This window comes from Dermacentor albipictus, chromosome 9, assembly GCF_038994185.2.
Source record: "Dermacentor albipictus isolate Rhodes 1998 colony chromosome 9, USDA_Dalb.pri_finalv2, whole genome shotgun sequence".
NCBI classification, from domain to species: domain Eukaryota; kingdom Metazoa; phylum Arthropoda; class Arachnida; order Ixodida; family Ixodidae; genus Dermacentor; species Dermacentor albipictus.
Window position 1 is genome coordinate 59824946 of NC_091829.1, and position 16706 is coordinate 59841651.

Sequence of the window (16706 nt, forward strand, 5' to 3'; positions counted from 1 at the left end):
TCAGTTTTTCGAATATTCGACATAATCAGTGTAGAGACCCGCACATGTCGCATGTGCTGTGGAGCCCCTCGTTGGCGATGCCGCCTGAGCGAGCATTTAATTTCGATTTCTGCGTGAAAGAGGCACCAAGGGTGCCTCAAAAGGGCCGACCCGGCTAATGCGGTAGCAGACGTAGTCACTGGGAGTGCTCCCCGGTGTTGGCCCGATGCAAGGATTGCATGCACGGTTTCTGAGCGCTGCAGTTTGCAGAATGGCACTGCGTCGGTCGGGTCCGTCTCTGTTGGTACACAGTTTGTCCGGGTTGCGAACTTTCCGTGACCCTTCAGATTCTTTGACAAGTGGCAAATCATCACGCTGAACCTGATAATGAAACTGTGTGTACGGCGCCTGCTCTTCACTCCCGGTACAGTGGCTATTGTTGGCACCAGGTATGTCGCGTGATGCGCGGCCCTTTACTCCGTTGCGCCATAAAGTTGGGACAGCCCTTCTGCATTTTAGAGAAAAACGGATGCAAAGCTTTCTATACAATAAATAAAAGATTGTTGCCATACACAGGTACACTATTAAACTGAGAACCTTATTATTACGTATTCAGCACAACAGATGATTACTAAATGTAACTAGTTTCAGAGGAAAAAACACTTGATTCTCTTAAACAAAAATTCCATTTGATAAAAAAAAAAATCCAGACCTTTCATATGTTAGTGCCGACCTGTAAAGAGTTGGCATACTAATTTGGTGTTCCCTTTAATAATGGTAGACTATACTGTATATCATGATTTCTATGTGCCCATGTTACTGAGAGATTGCTACATTCTTGTTATGCAATGTAGGAGACTTCAGAGCATGTGCAGCACAGTATTTTCTTGCCCAAAATTTGTAAGCATTAATTTTTGTGAAAATATTCTGATATTGCGTATTCGATTCGATAATCAACTGTTTTATCTTGATTGAATCAAATATTTGGTTTGAAATCTACTATTCGATTTTTGCACACGCCTAGTAATAACCACTCTGGTAGAGAGGCATATAGGTGATGTTCCAGAAGTAGACAGAATCATTACATTATAAATGGGGTTCCGCATTATCGCTGCTTACTTTTGAGGAAATTTGGCAGATCCTTTCCCGAGTTTATTATTATTATTTTTTTTTGAGAAATGAAATCTTTATCAGCATTTTCTTTTTCACATTCAAGTTATCCAAAGTTCGAAGTTTATTTTTGCGTGTTTTGAATGGTCCCTCATTAGAAACAGGAACGCCAACCACACAATTATGAATCCAAAATGCTGAAAGGAAGCAAAATCGGAGCAGAGCACAGTATCGTCAGCTAAAGTCTTCCCAACTTTTTATAGAGCTGCTTGTGCCAGCTTGCTGGTGGATCTCGTGTTGCACAGCCAAACTACTTAGTCTATAGAGCGTTGCTGGTATGGCGAATGTTGGATGACTACGAAGTTTGGCTGTTTCATCAACGGCAATCAAGATTGGGCAACATTTGACAAGAGGTTTGATCGTGTTGGTGTCCTTTTGTAGATCTCGCACAAGTATTTCTGGTAGAGTTGATCACTCTCCGGCATAGTGTGTCCCACTGGACACTTGCTGTGGGAGAGGCTGCCAATTGGTCCATCAGCCTGGTGCAGGGGAACGCCAGCATGGCAGAGTGCCAGAAAAAACTTGCGTGTAGTGCTGTCTGCTTCTTGTCTGCCATGTCATCCGTGAGTGATGCAATCGTCAAGTGCATCATTCCTCAAGCGATGCATTCCTCAAAAATACCAAGGCGAATCTGGTAAAAACAAAAAAAAACATGAAAAGAATTGTAAGTTAAGTGAAAGCCTGATGTTTCCCAGTTACCACGACCAATCAAAAGGCCAAACACATCTTAAAGGTGTCCCTTTGCACCTTGTTGTCTGCTAGCGGCGGCAGCGTCTACGAACACTCTGCAACCGTGCAGCGAGATCAGCTGTTGGGATAGCAGCAGTGGCTTTCACTCCGATACAGATAAGACATGCACATTCGAGATACAGAAATGGAGTATTAAAAAAGAACACCTTGGCTTGCATGTATTGTCACACTCATCGCATGGGATGGTGGCGCCATCTCTCAATCCCTCTTGTAAGATTCACTCGTACTGGTTGTGCTCGCTGATTTGTGAGTGCAGCCGTTCCCTTACAATTACAGTTTGTTCTTGCGCCTTTATCGCACTTTCTCCACTGTGCCAAGCATGTATAACACCAGCTGCTTTGTTACTTTCGCATAAAAGGGCAGCTTGAAACGATAGCACATGGGGCAAGCCTCTGCATGCCATTTTCGCAAAGGACGCAGCACTACCCAGGAGGGAGCCCTCCACGGTGCTGTGGTTGCACTGACTACACATGTGAATTTAGTCATTGTCAAAGCAATTCATTGTTTGTCCTCGTTAAATGTAAATTAATGTGGATACGGCAGTGTTTCACTGATTTCTTTCTTTACATGTTTTTTTCTTGTAGATATGGAGGACTCTGTTTTCACTATCATAGAGCCTCAATAAAGTTTACTAAAATGCGAGGCAAAATTGTGCAGAAAACTGCAGCTGTGACTTTGCATATAAGCTTCCAAGTAAATACCTGTTGACGAGACCACTTGTCAAGTCCACTTATTCAAACAGTGAGTTCGGAACTATGGCACTAAATCTTGCTGTGTAAGAATCTGCTCGGAATCCTTTTAGCATTGACTCTGCTGCAAGGAACTACTCAAACAGAGTATAAGACTTTTGAGTTGCATATATCTCCGCAGTCATATGAAAAAAAAAAACATGTTTAAAAATTAAATTATGAAAATTAATCGCCAACCTGTGTCAAGGCGAGATTTTTTCCAGTTGTATGTGCCTTTGGTATTGCAAATGCTCTCTGATTCGTATGGGACCCTTTCCATTGTCAAGATTGATGGCCACTCGACAAAACTTGTGAGTAAGGGTTCTTCCGTTGGACGACCGTTGCTCAAAACCTGGGAACTCCTTGACGGAATTGCTGGGAAGCTTTCACTTCTTTCCCATTTTTAGGTCTTCTTTCCGCTAAAAAATATCTGATAAGTGCCCTGGTTTCGCAAAATAGAGCTTATTATAGGTAGTATTTATATGACATCGTTAGCACAGCACTGACAAACCATGGAATTGGACGTTCTTGCTGATAAAGGCCTGTGCCAAAGGTGCTGATACCGAAAGGCATGTTCACAATAGGGCTTATCTTCAAACCAAAACACCCTCGAATTTTGTCTTTAGACTGTTTGGGGCTGGTTCTGGTCGTTTTCTTTTTCCAGCTGTCACTGTGGAAAAATCGGGGGTTTTTAGGATAAATCCAAATCGTGGAAAAATTACCAGTAGATGCGTTTTGGCTTTCTTTGGTTTAAGCTAAGAACACGGAACCATAATTATAAAGTAAAGAGAAGCAAGCAAGCTGTGTCCATAGATAAAAGCTGTGAAAGGTTGGTGGGCAGCATCAACAGGTGATAAGGTTGTAATAGCTAATGATTGACAGGAGGATGGGGGACGAAGTTCACGTGCGTGTTGGTAAACAATCATCAAACGATAGGATGTCATAATGCCATTAAATTACAGCAGCTTAGGTGTATCAAGAGGACCGTGCGAGATATAAATTAAAAACATGGGCTTTTAAATAAAAACTGCAGTGCCAGCACATGTGCTTATAGAATCAATAAAGTGTTGCAAGATAAATATAAATGGATTGCTTGGTTACGTTGATAAGAACAACCTTAAAAAAAATACTTTCATTTGTAGTCAAGATGTGAATCGCAGCCGGATTCATGCAAAATGATGGCTGGGTCACGTACTTGTGTGCTCTGTTTGTGTGAACATGGTCTGCCAAAGAGACATAATGCAATGATTGAAAAGACGGAAAAGTTATTTTATGACTATGTAATTTGACCTGCAATTGAGTGTGATAACAGCAGCCGGGAGCTTACAGATCACGGAAGTGACATTCACAAGTTCTCTCAAAGTGGGTCCGTATTTTCGTACCTTCTAGTTATCCCAATGCTGCAACCGTTGTATGGACTATCTTACGGAAGGGTTGGGCTGCAAATTGAAATCTTATAAACTGGAATCTCGGGCTGTAAACGCTGCCGTTTTCGATCTGTAACAATTAAGTGCACGGCACTACACTTAGATTTGTATGAATAAAACTGGTTGTGTGGACACATTCAGTGTTTCATGACCATGTTAATTTGGTGTCATTGTGCGCAAAACTAGGAAATTCCTTGTGTAAGAGCCCGAGATGGCGGCACCCATGAATGGCAAATAAAATGAACTATATCATGCTGCAGCACCATTTTTCGATGCTCTCTGCACGTAGCCTCAGCTGTTCCCATTCGTGTAGATCCCTGCTGTTCAGTAAAGAGATCTCTGATTTCAATGCATGCAGAACCAGCGGATTGCCCAGTTGTTGGTGATTAGTGTGCAGAAAGTGGGACAGGAAGGTCTCACTTCACGATCCTGCCAGCTGATTGCCTACGACGCCGCCAGGGTTACAAAGGATGCATTGGCCACTGTGATGAAGCTGAACACGACTGCTGGGGCATCCAGAGGCACCTGGTGAGTAAGGATGGTATGCAGCGCAGGCAGATTTACGTGGCTCACAGATAGGACAGCCGGGGAAAGTTCCCGGCATTTTTCGACTACCCACGATCTCCGTCAGTCTCACCCTCTTCAGACGCCGTGCCCACACTTGTAGGCGCGACTTATTCTTGCTGGTTATGGTGAGTTGTGGCCAAGAAAAAGCAGCAGACATTGAGCTTCAGGTGAATCGAACTTCTTGCATGTTCCACATGCTTTCATTTTGCTTTCAGTGCACTCTGTACTGCTACATTCACCACTTCGCTGACGCTACTATCATGCTTGACGGGACGTTCAACATGTTCCGGCAGCAATGTAAAAAGAAGAATATTTTTTTGCTTGTAGTGTATGCAATCAATATTGGAATTGTACATGTGCTTCAGGCCTGTGATTGAATGTTTTTTTGCAAGAAGCATTACTTACAAGCAGAGTAAACACAAATAATCACTCTATTTATAATGACTTCTACGAAAATGTGCAGAGCACTATCTTATGACCTTGTCTTTCGCGCAGTGGAAAGTTGAATACATTGGAATGAAGTTATGTAAATTTCACACGTTTATAGACAGTCTATGTTAACTTGGGCATATTAAAAATATTCAAAATGTCAAGCTCCATCTATTGACTTGCAGCAACATGCCATCTGCCAGCTTGTCTAGGGCACGGCAAAACGAAACTTTTGCTCGACAGCATAGCTACACGCATAGCTACCCCTTTTACCCAAGTTTAATGATGTCCTCCCACTGCTATTCGCCGCTACGTGTGAGGCAAGGGGTTTGTGGCAACAACAGTAATGTAGGCCTATTTTCTTCAACAATAGACAAAAAATCTGTGAATAAAATATGCATGTGAGACAGTGACAGATGCAGACAATGTTTTCCTTCTCGTTCCTGCATGTCTGTCTGTTTACTGTGACGTGTTCCTCCCACCCTATAATATAACAAAAAAAATATATTTTTTTTCACCGTATCACTTTCGTTTCAATTAGTACTCAAGGGCAAATCTTCCTCCTGTGCAAATAATTGTTTCGGAACTCCAATGCCTGTTTAGCCTATATGGCATTGATGACATGCCATGGCATGTATGTCATAAAATGATTATCTTGAATGTCATGACATACATGACAAAAATGAGATAAATTCATGGCATGCATGCATGCAAGGCATGACATTACCATGACAAGAACCTACGCTGACCCTCTGGACCAAGGTGTCTGCTAACTACGGTCAGTGTTTATATGTTTGTGTTCATGATGCCGCGATGGTCGTTGCATTGTCATTGCAGCTTCATATTCAGACCCTCGCCTCTGCTTCTCGCATGTCGTCTGCGCTCGAGCCAGGTGGCATGCATAAGATCTTGGTAGATGGTGGTTTAATCCGTTCAAACAGTGATTAAAAAGCAAGTTTCCCCACGAGTGTTGATTTCTGAGCGCCAGACAGCAATGTGCCACCTCCTCGTTCCTCCCGAAGCTTGTACCAGACTTTCATGGCGCTTGTCATTATAAAACGATTACAAGGTCAAGCTATAGAGATAGATTAGTGCTTGAGGAACTCTAAGGCGTCAATATTATCGTGAACAGAGCCTTAACAATCGAGCAATTGAGGTAAATGCAGGAAATAATTAGAGACTCCATTGGGACATACAAGTACTTGCCTGATGACAAAAGTACTCCTCGGTTAACAGTAGCACTCAACTACTCGTTGCAAAAAGCTGTCTTATATTCTACTATAAGACGAAATAAAATGCTACTTGTCCAGTTCCATTTCAGTTTTAGAAAAAAGAACTTATTGAAATTACCCTTGACAGCGACATGGGAAGTCGAAAGGTTTCGTTTTCACTGGATTCTGCGCCATCCATGCTTTCGCGTTTCAGTAGTTCGTTATCGCATAGTGCTGCGCTGGTTTTGCTGGCTTGCGAAGCTTGCACAAACTGCAAGTGGTAGAGAATTCAACTTCCATGTGACGTCTTGGGATGCCCGAACTGTCTATGCCACTTGATGAAAAAGCAGCTGCAGTGGTGAATCCACCGCTCTCTCTTGGCTCGGTATCGCCATCAGTCGGGTGCCGTTTTGCTCACTGATGGCAGGCAGCAAAGCAGTGGTGCATGCAATGTCACCACTCCCCCGGTTGGGTGGCGGGAGATTTGAATTTCGAGAAAGGTATTCAGACTCTTCAGATGCAATTTTCTCCTAAACAATTTTTTTTCGTGGCACGAAACAAGCTTTGCGAGGTTTTTGGAATGGTATTTAAACAGTCCACGTCGACTTAGTATTTGCCTTTAGTGTCCCTTTAAAGCTTTCCTTTGTGCAGCCCTCTGTGTCTTTACTTTGAGGAGCTTGCATGGTTATCATTGTAACACAAAAGAACATAACGACCACTCTATATGAAATCCTTATTAGAGGCTACTGCCTTGAAAAGAAATTGAAATAACGTACATGGACACTAACAGAAGGCTCCTATGATGTGTTTCAAACATAATATTAAAAGGGAACAAACAGGTTTGGCTCATTCTTGAAATACAGGTTGCGTCAGGTATTTGAGAACACAGCTTCGGATTGCCACAGACATAAACATCTTGGTTCCATCAGTCTAGTTGTGCAATTTTGTTCTCATCAACCTCTCTCTGTCATCTATATAGCACATTTATTAGGGTAGCACTTTACAGTGAATGAAGTCACATGCAGTGCTAGTCACATTACAGCATTGCTGGCCACAGTGACCTGGAGATGACCACCTTGTTGAATGGGACAAAATTGTTTCCGTCCATGGCAAAATCTCATGACTTATAATGGCTAACTGTCGTCTGTCATAATCAGAAGCAAATGCTGCTAATGATTGGGCATCATACAGATGTACAAATTTCTTCATTAGATACCTTGATATAACGAAATTTGTGGTATACTGAAGTAACCAACTGAATTGGTGACATTATTACGTTGAGGCTGTTTGCATAACCCAGGAAAATTGGAAAGCAATGAAAGTTTATTAAATGTCAAAATTAATGTGTGTCTATGTTCTTACCAGTTCTGTGTGCAATAATGACCATTTTTTTTCCGTATAGGACGCCACCGTTGACAAATCTCTCAATAGCAGCGACAAAGTTTCGGGACAGCTTGGAAGATGGGTCTCAGGAAATCTCGAAGTTTCTTGTGCGACACTCCAATGAGGCTGACGAGTCGAAGAAGCCAACATTAGCACCAGTGCCATCTATAAAGCCGCGGAAAGGCCAGAAAACTACTGAAAAATTGGAGGACGATGGCAAAGGGCCTGTGACTAAAGAGGGGCAAACACCGTCTCATTCCTCGGTAACACCCAAGAAAGAGGAGGAGCTGAATGACACCCTTCCGTTTTCAGAAAAGCTTGCAATGATCCTCCAAAGCCCCCGAGATTCTAGGAAGCGGAGTGATGGTTCGCCACCCCCAGTGGCAGAGCAACATCGTGTGGAAGAGGTGAAACGCGTGCTGCCAATAACGGAGTCATCAGCCTCACCGAAAAAGGGTGTGAAGGTGACGGCAACCAAAGCTAAGAAAAAAACATCTAAGAAGAGCGCCAAGAAGTCTGCATCGGAGGTTCCAAAACTGAGCTACTTTGAGAAGATGTGGACGACCAAAAGTGATGCGAATGCAGAAGCAGCTTCCTGTGTGGACAGCTCGGAGCACACTGCTGGTGCAGAAATAAGCGTTTCTGTCAGTAGCGTCGATAATGCTTCGAATGACCAGAGCCGAAATGTGTGTAATGCTAATGTGTTGCCTGGGCCTGCCTTCCTTAACGAGAACAGTGATGACTCGACACGCAGTTCAGTCCTCTCGAATGCAGACGGCCCGAAACCTTTGACCATTGCTGAAAGCGGGGATACTGCTGGCAAGATTTCCCCACCTACCTCGTTCGACGATGCCGTGTGCTTTATTGAGGCGAATGGTCATGGGGAGAGTGGTGTAGGAGGAAGTGAGGGTCATCTGTCGATAGACCCGAGTTTGTTGCACAAGTGTGAACAGTGTGGAAAGACTGTCGTGGTCTGGAAGAAAGAGGAGCACGATGACTATCATGTTGCGCTGAACCTCAGTCAGGCTGAGCGTGCCGCTATGCCATCACCCAAAGTGATGGCCGCCGGTCGGAAACGAACCGCTTCAACGACGACAAAAAAGACGTCTCGAACGAAGAAAGCATGCGCTGACAAAACAAGGACGTTAAAAGACTTTTTCTCGTGATTGCGATTATGACTTGTGAAAAAAAATGTAATTTAAGATATGAATGGTGGCCTTGTATAGCTTTATTCCTGTGGCGATTTTCTGTGGCACTTTAGAGCGATATCTAGCATAGAAGTGAAATCTAATGCAAGTTCATAGATCTTTTAGTACGCTGTAATTTTTATGCTTTTTTATGAAGACCAGGTATATGTTATACAGATGCCGACTGGCTCACGGTGATTTTATTATTTAGCTTGTATGTAAACATTTAGATGGACTCTATCCACAATCGCATATATTTATTAGCATGCAGTGACATTGCAGTGACACATGCAGTGATTTGCATTTGACATTTAAAATAGTTTGTTGAATATGTGCAAAGCTGTATTGTTTCTTGTCTTTTTTTGTTTATAGGGATCCTTGGTGAATGTCTGATTTCACCAGTTGTTGAATTTAGAAGTAATTTACAATTATGTTTGGATTCTATTGACAAAAACATTGTGATCTTTGTACAGTCATACCTTGTTCCAACGAAGTCGCGTCCGATATGAAAATGCCTTTCCTATATTCGATATTTGTCATGAACATATGTGTATTTACTAGTGTAATTCCCACACTCGCACAATGCTCGCAACTCAAAACATTGTCTATCAAAACGTAATATTTTTTTTTTCTTTCCTCAATTGATTGCTGCACCCTTGAAAATTGCTGCAGCGACAGTCATCTCGTTGTTTCAACCGGTGATAATGATAGTGCGTGGCAGCTGAGACACGGTCGATGTGTGCAGTCACAATTTAATCTAATCCAAACTGCAAGTGGCAAGGTTTCCGCGCGCACGTGAAGTTGAGTAGCACATGGACAGCAACTCCAGCATTGTTTGTCTTTAGTGTCGCTTCGCCATAGGGTGATACGGAAGCTACATGGCTGGTTTCAAACTGAAGGCAGATGCAAGATGGCGCTATTTCTAAATAAGTAAGTAAGTAAATAAATAAATAAATAAATAAACAAACAAACAAACAAACAAATAAATAAATGTCAGTGTCAACAGTGGTGACATGGCTAGTGGTAAGAAAGTGATAAGCGATGCCAGTGCTGACGCGAACTTTGAATAGTGTGGGAAATGGTGGAAATCTATGGTCGCTCCCATTGTGAGACAAGCCGATATATGCTTGCCCAATTCCCTCTCTCCCCTTATTCTTGGGGAGAGGAGGTCCTGAATGGGGTCGCCAGCACGCGAGGAAGGTAGCAGGAAGACGACTGCGACACATCGACCGGAGTGGAAGCGTCTGGAATCGACGTCTTCTGAGAACCATGACCAAGAGCACCGAGTGACAAGTCTGCAGCATTAAGCACAGATGAATGTCCCCACTTCTTGCTACCGGGCCTTCTGCTTGTTCATCAAGTGTCCTGGCAGCCAGCACGTCTTCTCGGGAAGATTGAATAAACCGTTGGGTCTGTTTTGCTTTCACTGTGTGCGTGTTTGTTGTGTTTGTATCCGTATGCAGGTGCGCCTCCGAGGTCAGTAGCAGTCAGGTGCATGGTGTGCTGGGAAGCTACATGGTGCCCGTAGCACCTACATAGGAGCTATACTCGTGGACAACTTTCTGTGGCTATGAAGGGAATGCTACGGGTGCGTGGCTGCTGCATAAGTGTAACCACACCAAGTAGTCTGGCAGTGGTTGCTCGGAACAGACGCTGAATCGACGCAGCTTCCACTTGCGACGGTTTTGTGTTTCCTCTGACGCGGAAGGGAAAAGCCTCAAAATAAGCAAGCCTTTACACTCAGTGGTGTTTTCTGTCTTATTTAACTGTTGCTAATTGGGTGCTAATCGGGTGTTTGTGTTTTGTTTTCGCCAGCCTAGACTAATGTGGACCAAATGTGAGACTCTTTTCAGAGGCGTTCTCACTTGTGTGTGCTTTGCCTCCATAGCTTTCCCTTCATAGCCACACAAAGTTGTCCGCGAGTATGGTGCGGGATGGAACCCGCTTTCAATTGGTCTGCCAAGAACTATGCTATTCATTCGTTTAGCGACTACCAGTTCAGCTACTATTTGCAAATACCTAGAGGGTCGTTGCAGTTCCTACAAGTGTAGAACCTGAGCTCTTATTACAAAAGTAAATGTTGTTCAGTAGTAATATTTTGTTTGAGCTTGCAGTGGCTGGTGTGAGAACTGCAATTTACAGCCACTTCATTTTTCATTTTCTCTTTAGCACCTAAAACCTTTCCTCGAAACCTTTTTTCCCCCACATAATTATCACACTCCCTGTGCGAGAATTATGCGAGTAAATACAATAGTCATTACTTGCTTATATTTGCGGGAACCTATACTAAATAAGTCTTTATATCCATATTCGTTGTACCTACTGAAGTTGCACTGTATAGACATCCTGTTGCGGATCATAATGTGTAACCTTGCCTAGCCTTTATTGCATGTTTGCTCCTTGAAATATCTGCACAGTTCACAGATTTTTAATGGAACTGTAAACACATCCTAAAGTACTCAATGTCTAGGTCATGGCCTAGCTTTGTTGGCATACAGCAAGCTCTGTTGACGTTTGTTCAGTGAAAAAAAAAAAAACATTGTTGCTTTGGTAACGCAGTTAAAATGACCAGTGTTTGCACTTCACACAATGAAAGCACGGACAAAAGTGCCACCACCACTGGCTTATATAACGCTTCAGTTTAGTCCACAACATATTGCCAGTGAGCACACTTTTGTTCTGTGTAATAATACAGTATATCATGACATAATATGTGTGTATGTATATACGGGATGTTCGAAATTGCGCTTTATGGTTTTATTAAAATTAGGCACTGGGAGGCATGTGAAGACCACCTGTGCAAATGTTATATGGCCAGGGGGACACAAAGTGAGATTCTAATTATCGCTGTGAGCAGCCCAATTAACCAAGTTTGAATAATTAATTTTTTGTTCACTGCAGCCTGTGGGTACGTTTGTATTGAAAAGTTGGAGGCGGTCGTGTTTCTACACAGTATCAGTTCGAAGAATTCTTCGAGCGTGTTGGTGCTCGGAGATATCCGACTCCAAATTTTAATTGTCGTTCGCTCGCATGATTACGCATGCAAGAGAGTTAGGATCGGTGCAAAGCTCCTCCCTGATGTAACGTGGCTGTTGCATTCGGCGTTGAGTCTGACAACAGGGTGGAGGCATTGGCAAAGATGATAACTGTTCCTCTTCCCCTCTCAGGAGAAGACGTCGGACCGTTTATACTTTGCTCGACATACAGGCAAAACAAATTCGGACAACAGCGAAATGTCAAGATTGACTCGGAACCTCATTCTAATTTTAAGAAAGCTGGCACAGGATGATGCTTACGGTACGTAGCAATGTCAAAACAGTGTGCCACTTGATGACGCCAGTAAAAAGAATGTCCAATAAATTTGTCTTGCATGCCATAATGTAGTGACCTAGTGCAGCCACAGTTATGCGCTTACAAGCAATTCGCAGCGAAGCACGCAGATATGCATCCTATTGTCTTTCATCCATGCCAAAAGTTACTCAAACAACATGTGACCAGTACGATTATGCAACATGTCTCTGCAGAAATTAAGTTGCTCTGTCTATGGATGGTTTCGGGTGAATTCTGTGCATAGTCGACTGTGCAGCGCCCTGACCGCCTTGACGGACTTGGCGGTGGGTCTGCTTAAAGCCCCTCCATACACGTTTCCGCCGACCAGCGGCGGTGGCGCGTGGATGTAGGGCCTTTAGGTCTGCTTATGGTGAGATTTGCTTGTGCTGATTTCTTTGGTATTGCAGTGTAAATTTGTTTTGCAGGTTACAGATAAATATTTAACTCAAGGGACAGACAAGTCAACAGCATAGCTTTGCTCCATTAACGAACCTAGAACATTGACAACTTGTTTACATGGCGAGAGGTGCTCACTGTACCATAGTATGGCCACAAGTCAAACTTTGCATGTCAACGCGAAGGTAATTTGCACTGACAGAAAGCAAAATCCACCGTCTTGTCAGCAGATCCTCACGTCAGTCATCGCTCCCCGCAGGGGCGTCTGCGTCAGCAGGCGTTTGGTGTGTTGCGACACCACGTACCCGAGCACACGAGGGTCGGACCCTCCCGCGTGTAGCCGTGCGCGGCTTAGCCGTGTCTGGGGAAAGGGGGAACCTGGAGGTTAAGCCGATGCTGGGTGTTTGGACCTTTAAGGCCCCCCGGTGGAGGCAACACACCTCTTCGGCCTCTGCTTCACATAGACGGCACCTCCAGAATGACCCACCTGGGGGAAATCGGCAGTCGTCTTTTCCTGTCTTTCTCTCCTCAAATCTTCGTCTGTCTCTCCCACTTTTAGTCCTTTTCTGTCACCTTCTCTCTTCCATTTACTTCCTTTCTCCTTGGCGGCAAGGGTTAACCCTGTGTGGCTATCCAACCTTGGGGACTCCATACTCGGTTATAGTGACGGCGTACGACTGGCGTCGTGCAGGCTTGTATGCAAGCTCTGCCGCGTCCCCTCGTTGGGCTCCGTGGTGGGCGGTTGGCGCTGTTGCCGAATGTATACATATTTTCATGGAAACTTCTTTCCCCTCCCTTGTTGATCGCCCTCAGAAACGAGGGCGCACCGAAGATGTTTTCCAAGTTTTTTGGACACCAAATCCAGAATTTCCCGCGCTTCCACGTTATCCACTCTGAAAAGCCAAACAAAGCAGTTCGAACCATTTAACCATTCCTTGTCTTAAAGTCCTTGACTGATGTTTTTGGTCCAGGTTACAAGGTGTCGAGAGTGGCAAGCGGTTACCTCCTCTTGGAGCTCTGCGATCTGAAACAATATGAGAATCTACAGAAACTAGTGTCATTTGGGGAGACCCACATAACAGTAACGCCGCACCGTACAATGAACACCACCCGTGGTGTTGTGTCGGATGATGGTCTACTTGAGCTGACTGAGGCGGAACTCCTGGAGGGCTTCAGTGAGCAAAATGCGATCAATGTCAGAAGAATTGAGGAGGGATGGCAAAGAGATCCAGACGAAGCACCTAATAATTACCTTTGGCTCAAGTGTCTTGTCCGAGTCAATCGAGGCCGGGTACATCAAGCTCCGTGTCGGGCCGTACGTGCCCAATCCGCTCCGATGTTTCAAATGCCTGTGCTTCGGCCACAGTTCGCAGAGCTGCCGAGGCCGCCAAACATGTGCGAAATGCAGTGCCCACAAAAATGCACGTCTGAAGCTTGTGAGAATGCTCTCCACTGTGTAAACTGTGATGGGGAGCACGCCGCGTACTCGCGAACATGCCCATCCTGGAAAAAAAAAAAAGGAAATTGTAACAGTCAAAGTAAAGGAAAATATAAGTTTCAAGGAGGCACGCAGGCGGGTATCGTACCTGCCCAAGAAAACCTTTGCCGATGTGGCGCGTCAGGAGGCAGCGTCACAACGGCCTCCGGCGGCTGTCCGACCCACAATCAGTGAGTCGGCAGCTACGCCATCTGCCCCCGCGGTGGTTGCAGCTAGCACTACTCCGCCAACCCAGCAGACGGGGCCATCGACCCCTAAGGTGGGCGCAGCCGAGGCTGCCCCAACCTCCCCGGCCCCATCCAGCGCTGGCAACGGCCGGCGCAGCCAAATCCCTCAGGGAGCCCCATCGACCTCCGGGCTGGGCGGCGCAGGGGTCTTGCCTTCCGAGGCAGGACTCTCTCGGAAAACATCTCGCTCGCAAGAGCGCTTGTCCGGCGTCTCACAGGACACAATGGACACTACACCTGTCCTCAAGGCGCACCAAACGCCTAAGGAGCGCCGAGGCTCGCTCGAACGCTTCAGAAAGGGCAAAACCCCTATTACAGGGCCTCGAAAGGGCTCTGTGATCTAAGCCATCACTCCCGTTTCCGTAAACACAGTGCCAATTTACTTTAAAGATGGATACACGAATCATTCAATGGAATGTCGGAGGTCTTCTTAGGAATCTTGATGATGTGCAAGAACTCATCTATAAACACAATCCGAAAGTGCTGTGTTTACAGGAAACACACTTAAAATCAAAATACACAAACTTTCTTCGACAGTATGTTACTTTTCGCAAAGATCGCGATGATGCTATCGCATCATCGGGAAGTGTTGCAATTGTAATTCAAAAAAGCATAGCGTGTCAACATTTACAGCTACGAACGGCCCTTGAAGCAGTGGCGGTTCGAGTTGTTCTGGTAAACAAACTTATCACTATTTGTTCGCTTTATATACCCCCGCATCACAAATTAAGCAAACATGAATTTCAGTCCTTCATAGATGAATTGCCAGAACCTTATGTTCTTGGCGATTTCAATGCGCACAGCTCCCTGTGGGGTGACTCGTATAGATGCGCGAGGTCGTCTTGTTAAACAGTTCCTTTTTTTCCTCTGGTGTGTGCCTTCTGAATAAGAAGAAACCCACATATTACTGTCTTCAAACACCTTTTCTTCAATTGATCTGAGCGTAGTTTCCCCGTCCATACTGCCTGAACTCGAATGGGAAGTTGCGAACAATCCTTACGGAAGCGACCACTTCCCCATACTATTAAGAACACTTAAAGAAAACAAATATCCACCACAGGCTCCTAGGTGGAAGATTGACACAGCAGACTGGGAGAAATTCCGAACTTTAACTAGCATATCATGGGATGACATGTCCTCGTTAGAAATTGATGCTGCTGTGGAGTACTCTACAGCCTTCATTATAGATGCCGCATCTAAATGCATACGTGAAGTAAGTGGCTCGGCATGCAAACGGCATGTCCCGTGGTGGAACGATGAATGTAGAATCGCACGTAGGAATCGGAACAAAGCGTGGGGGTCCCTATGCGCTTCGCCCACTGCAGAGAATCTTGTTAACTTTAAGAATGTTAAGTCTCAAGGCAGGAGAACCCGCCGACAGGCCAGAAGAGAGAGTTGGCAAAAGTTTTTATCCGGCATCAACTCGTTTACAGATAAGGCGAAAGTCTGGAACAGGGTTAACAGGATTATAGGGTGGCAAACATATTCACTCCCTCTGGTAAACACACAAGGTGATACGCTGCAAGACCAGGCAGACAATTGGGGAGCACTTTGAGAGCGTGTCAAGTTCAAAACATTATTCGAAATCCTTTCTTAAATATAAACAAATAGAAGAATGTAAGCCACTCAAAAGAAAATGTCTACAGAATGAATCGTACAACTGCCCTTTCAGTATTGCGGAGTTGAGAGCTGCCTTGAGCTCATGCAAGAGCTCTGCACTGGGATCTGAGAGAGTCATGTATGAAATGACCAAAAACCTACACATTCATTCATTCATTCACAAAACTTTATTAGCGTCCTGAAGCCCGGTCTTTTCAGACCGAGGCGGGCCGCGTCCACGTCGGCACCGCCAGGCCGAGCCTTATGGCGTCATCGTGGACCCTCTGGACAGCCCGTAGCTGATCTTGATATGAAGAGCTTGTTATGAACTTGTGCCAGTAAAGCCATTTTTCTTCGGGGTCGGCGAGAGTCGCGGGACAGCCCGCCAGCATGTGTCTGATGTCAATGATGCCATCGCACACGTTACATAAAAACCTACACAATGACACCGAAGTTACACTACTCACAATTTTCAACACCATTTGGGCTGCAGGATACCTTCCAACTGCATGGAAAGAAGCCATTGTGGTTCCTGTTTTGAAACAGGGCGAAGATCCTTCCTCAGTGGCAAGTTACCGCCCGATCGCCCTCACAAGTTGTCTTTGTAAGGTATTTGAAAAAATGATTAATCGGCGACTCATCCCTTTCCTTGAAATGAGCAAAATGCTTGACCCTTATCAGTGCGGCTTCCGAGAAGGGCGCTCCACAACCGATCTCGTACGTGTTGAAGGAAATATTCGGGACGCATTTATACATAAACAGTTATTCCTATCGATATTTCTCAATATGGAAAAGGCGTATGACATAGTGTGGCGGTATGGGATC

General features: G+C 44.8%; 1 protein-coding gene across 2 annotated transcripts in view; it reads left to right on the forward strand.

The window, feature by feature from the left end:
- LOC135919765 (DNA polymerase eta-like) overlaps positions 1-10257 on the forward strand; it is a 36905-nt gene extending 26648 nt beyond the window's left edge. For both annotated transcript variants that reach the window (XM_065453649.2, XM_065453650.2), the window contains 2 exons: positions 4413-4582; positions 7664-10257. In XM_065453649.2, the coding sequence (XP_065309721.2) occupies positions 4413-4582; positions 7664-8810 (1317 nt within the window). In that variant the 3' untranslated portion in view covers positions 8811-10257. The remainder of the gene's footprint in view (positions 1-4412; positions 4583-7663) is intronic.
- The last annotated feature ends 6449 nt before the right edge of the window (positions 10258-16706 follow it).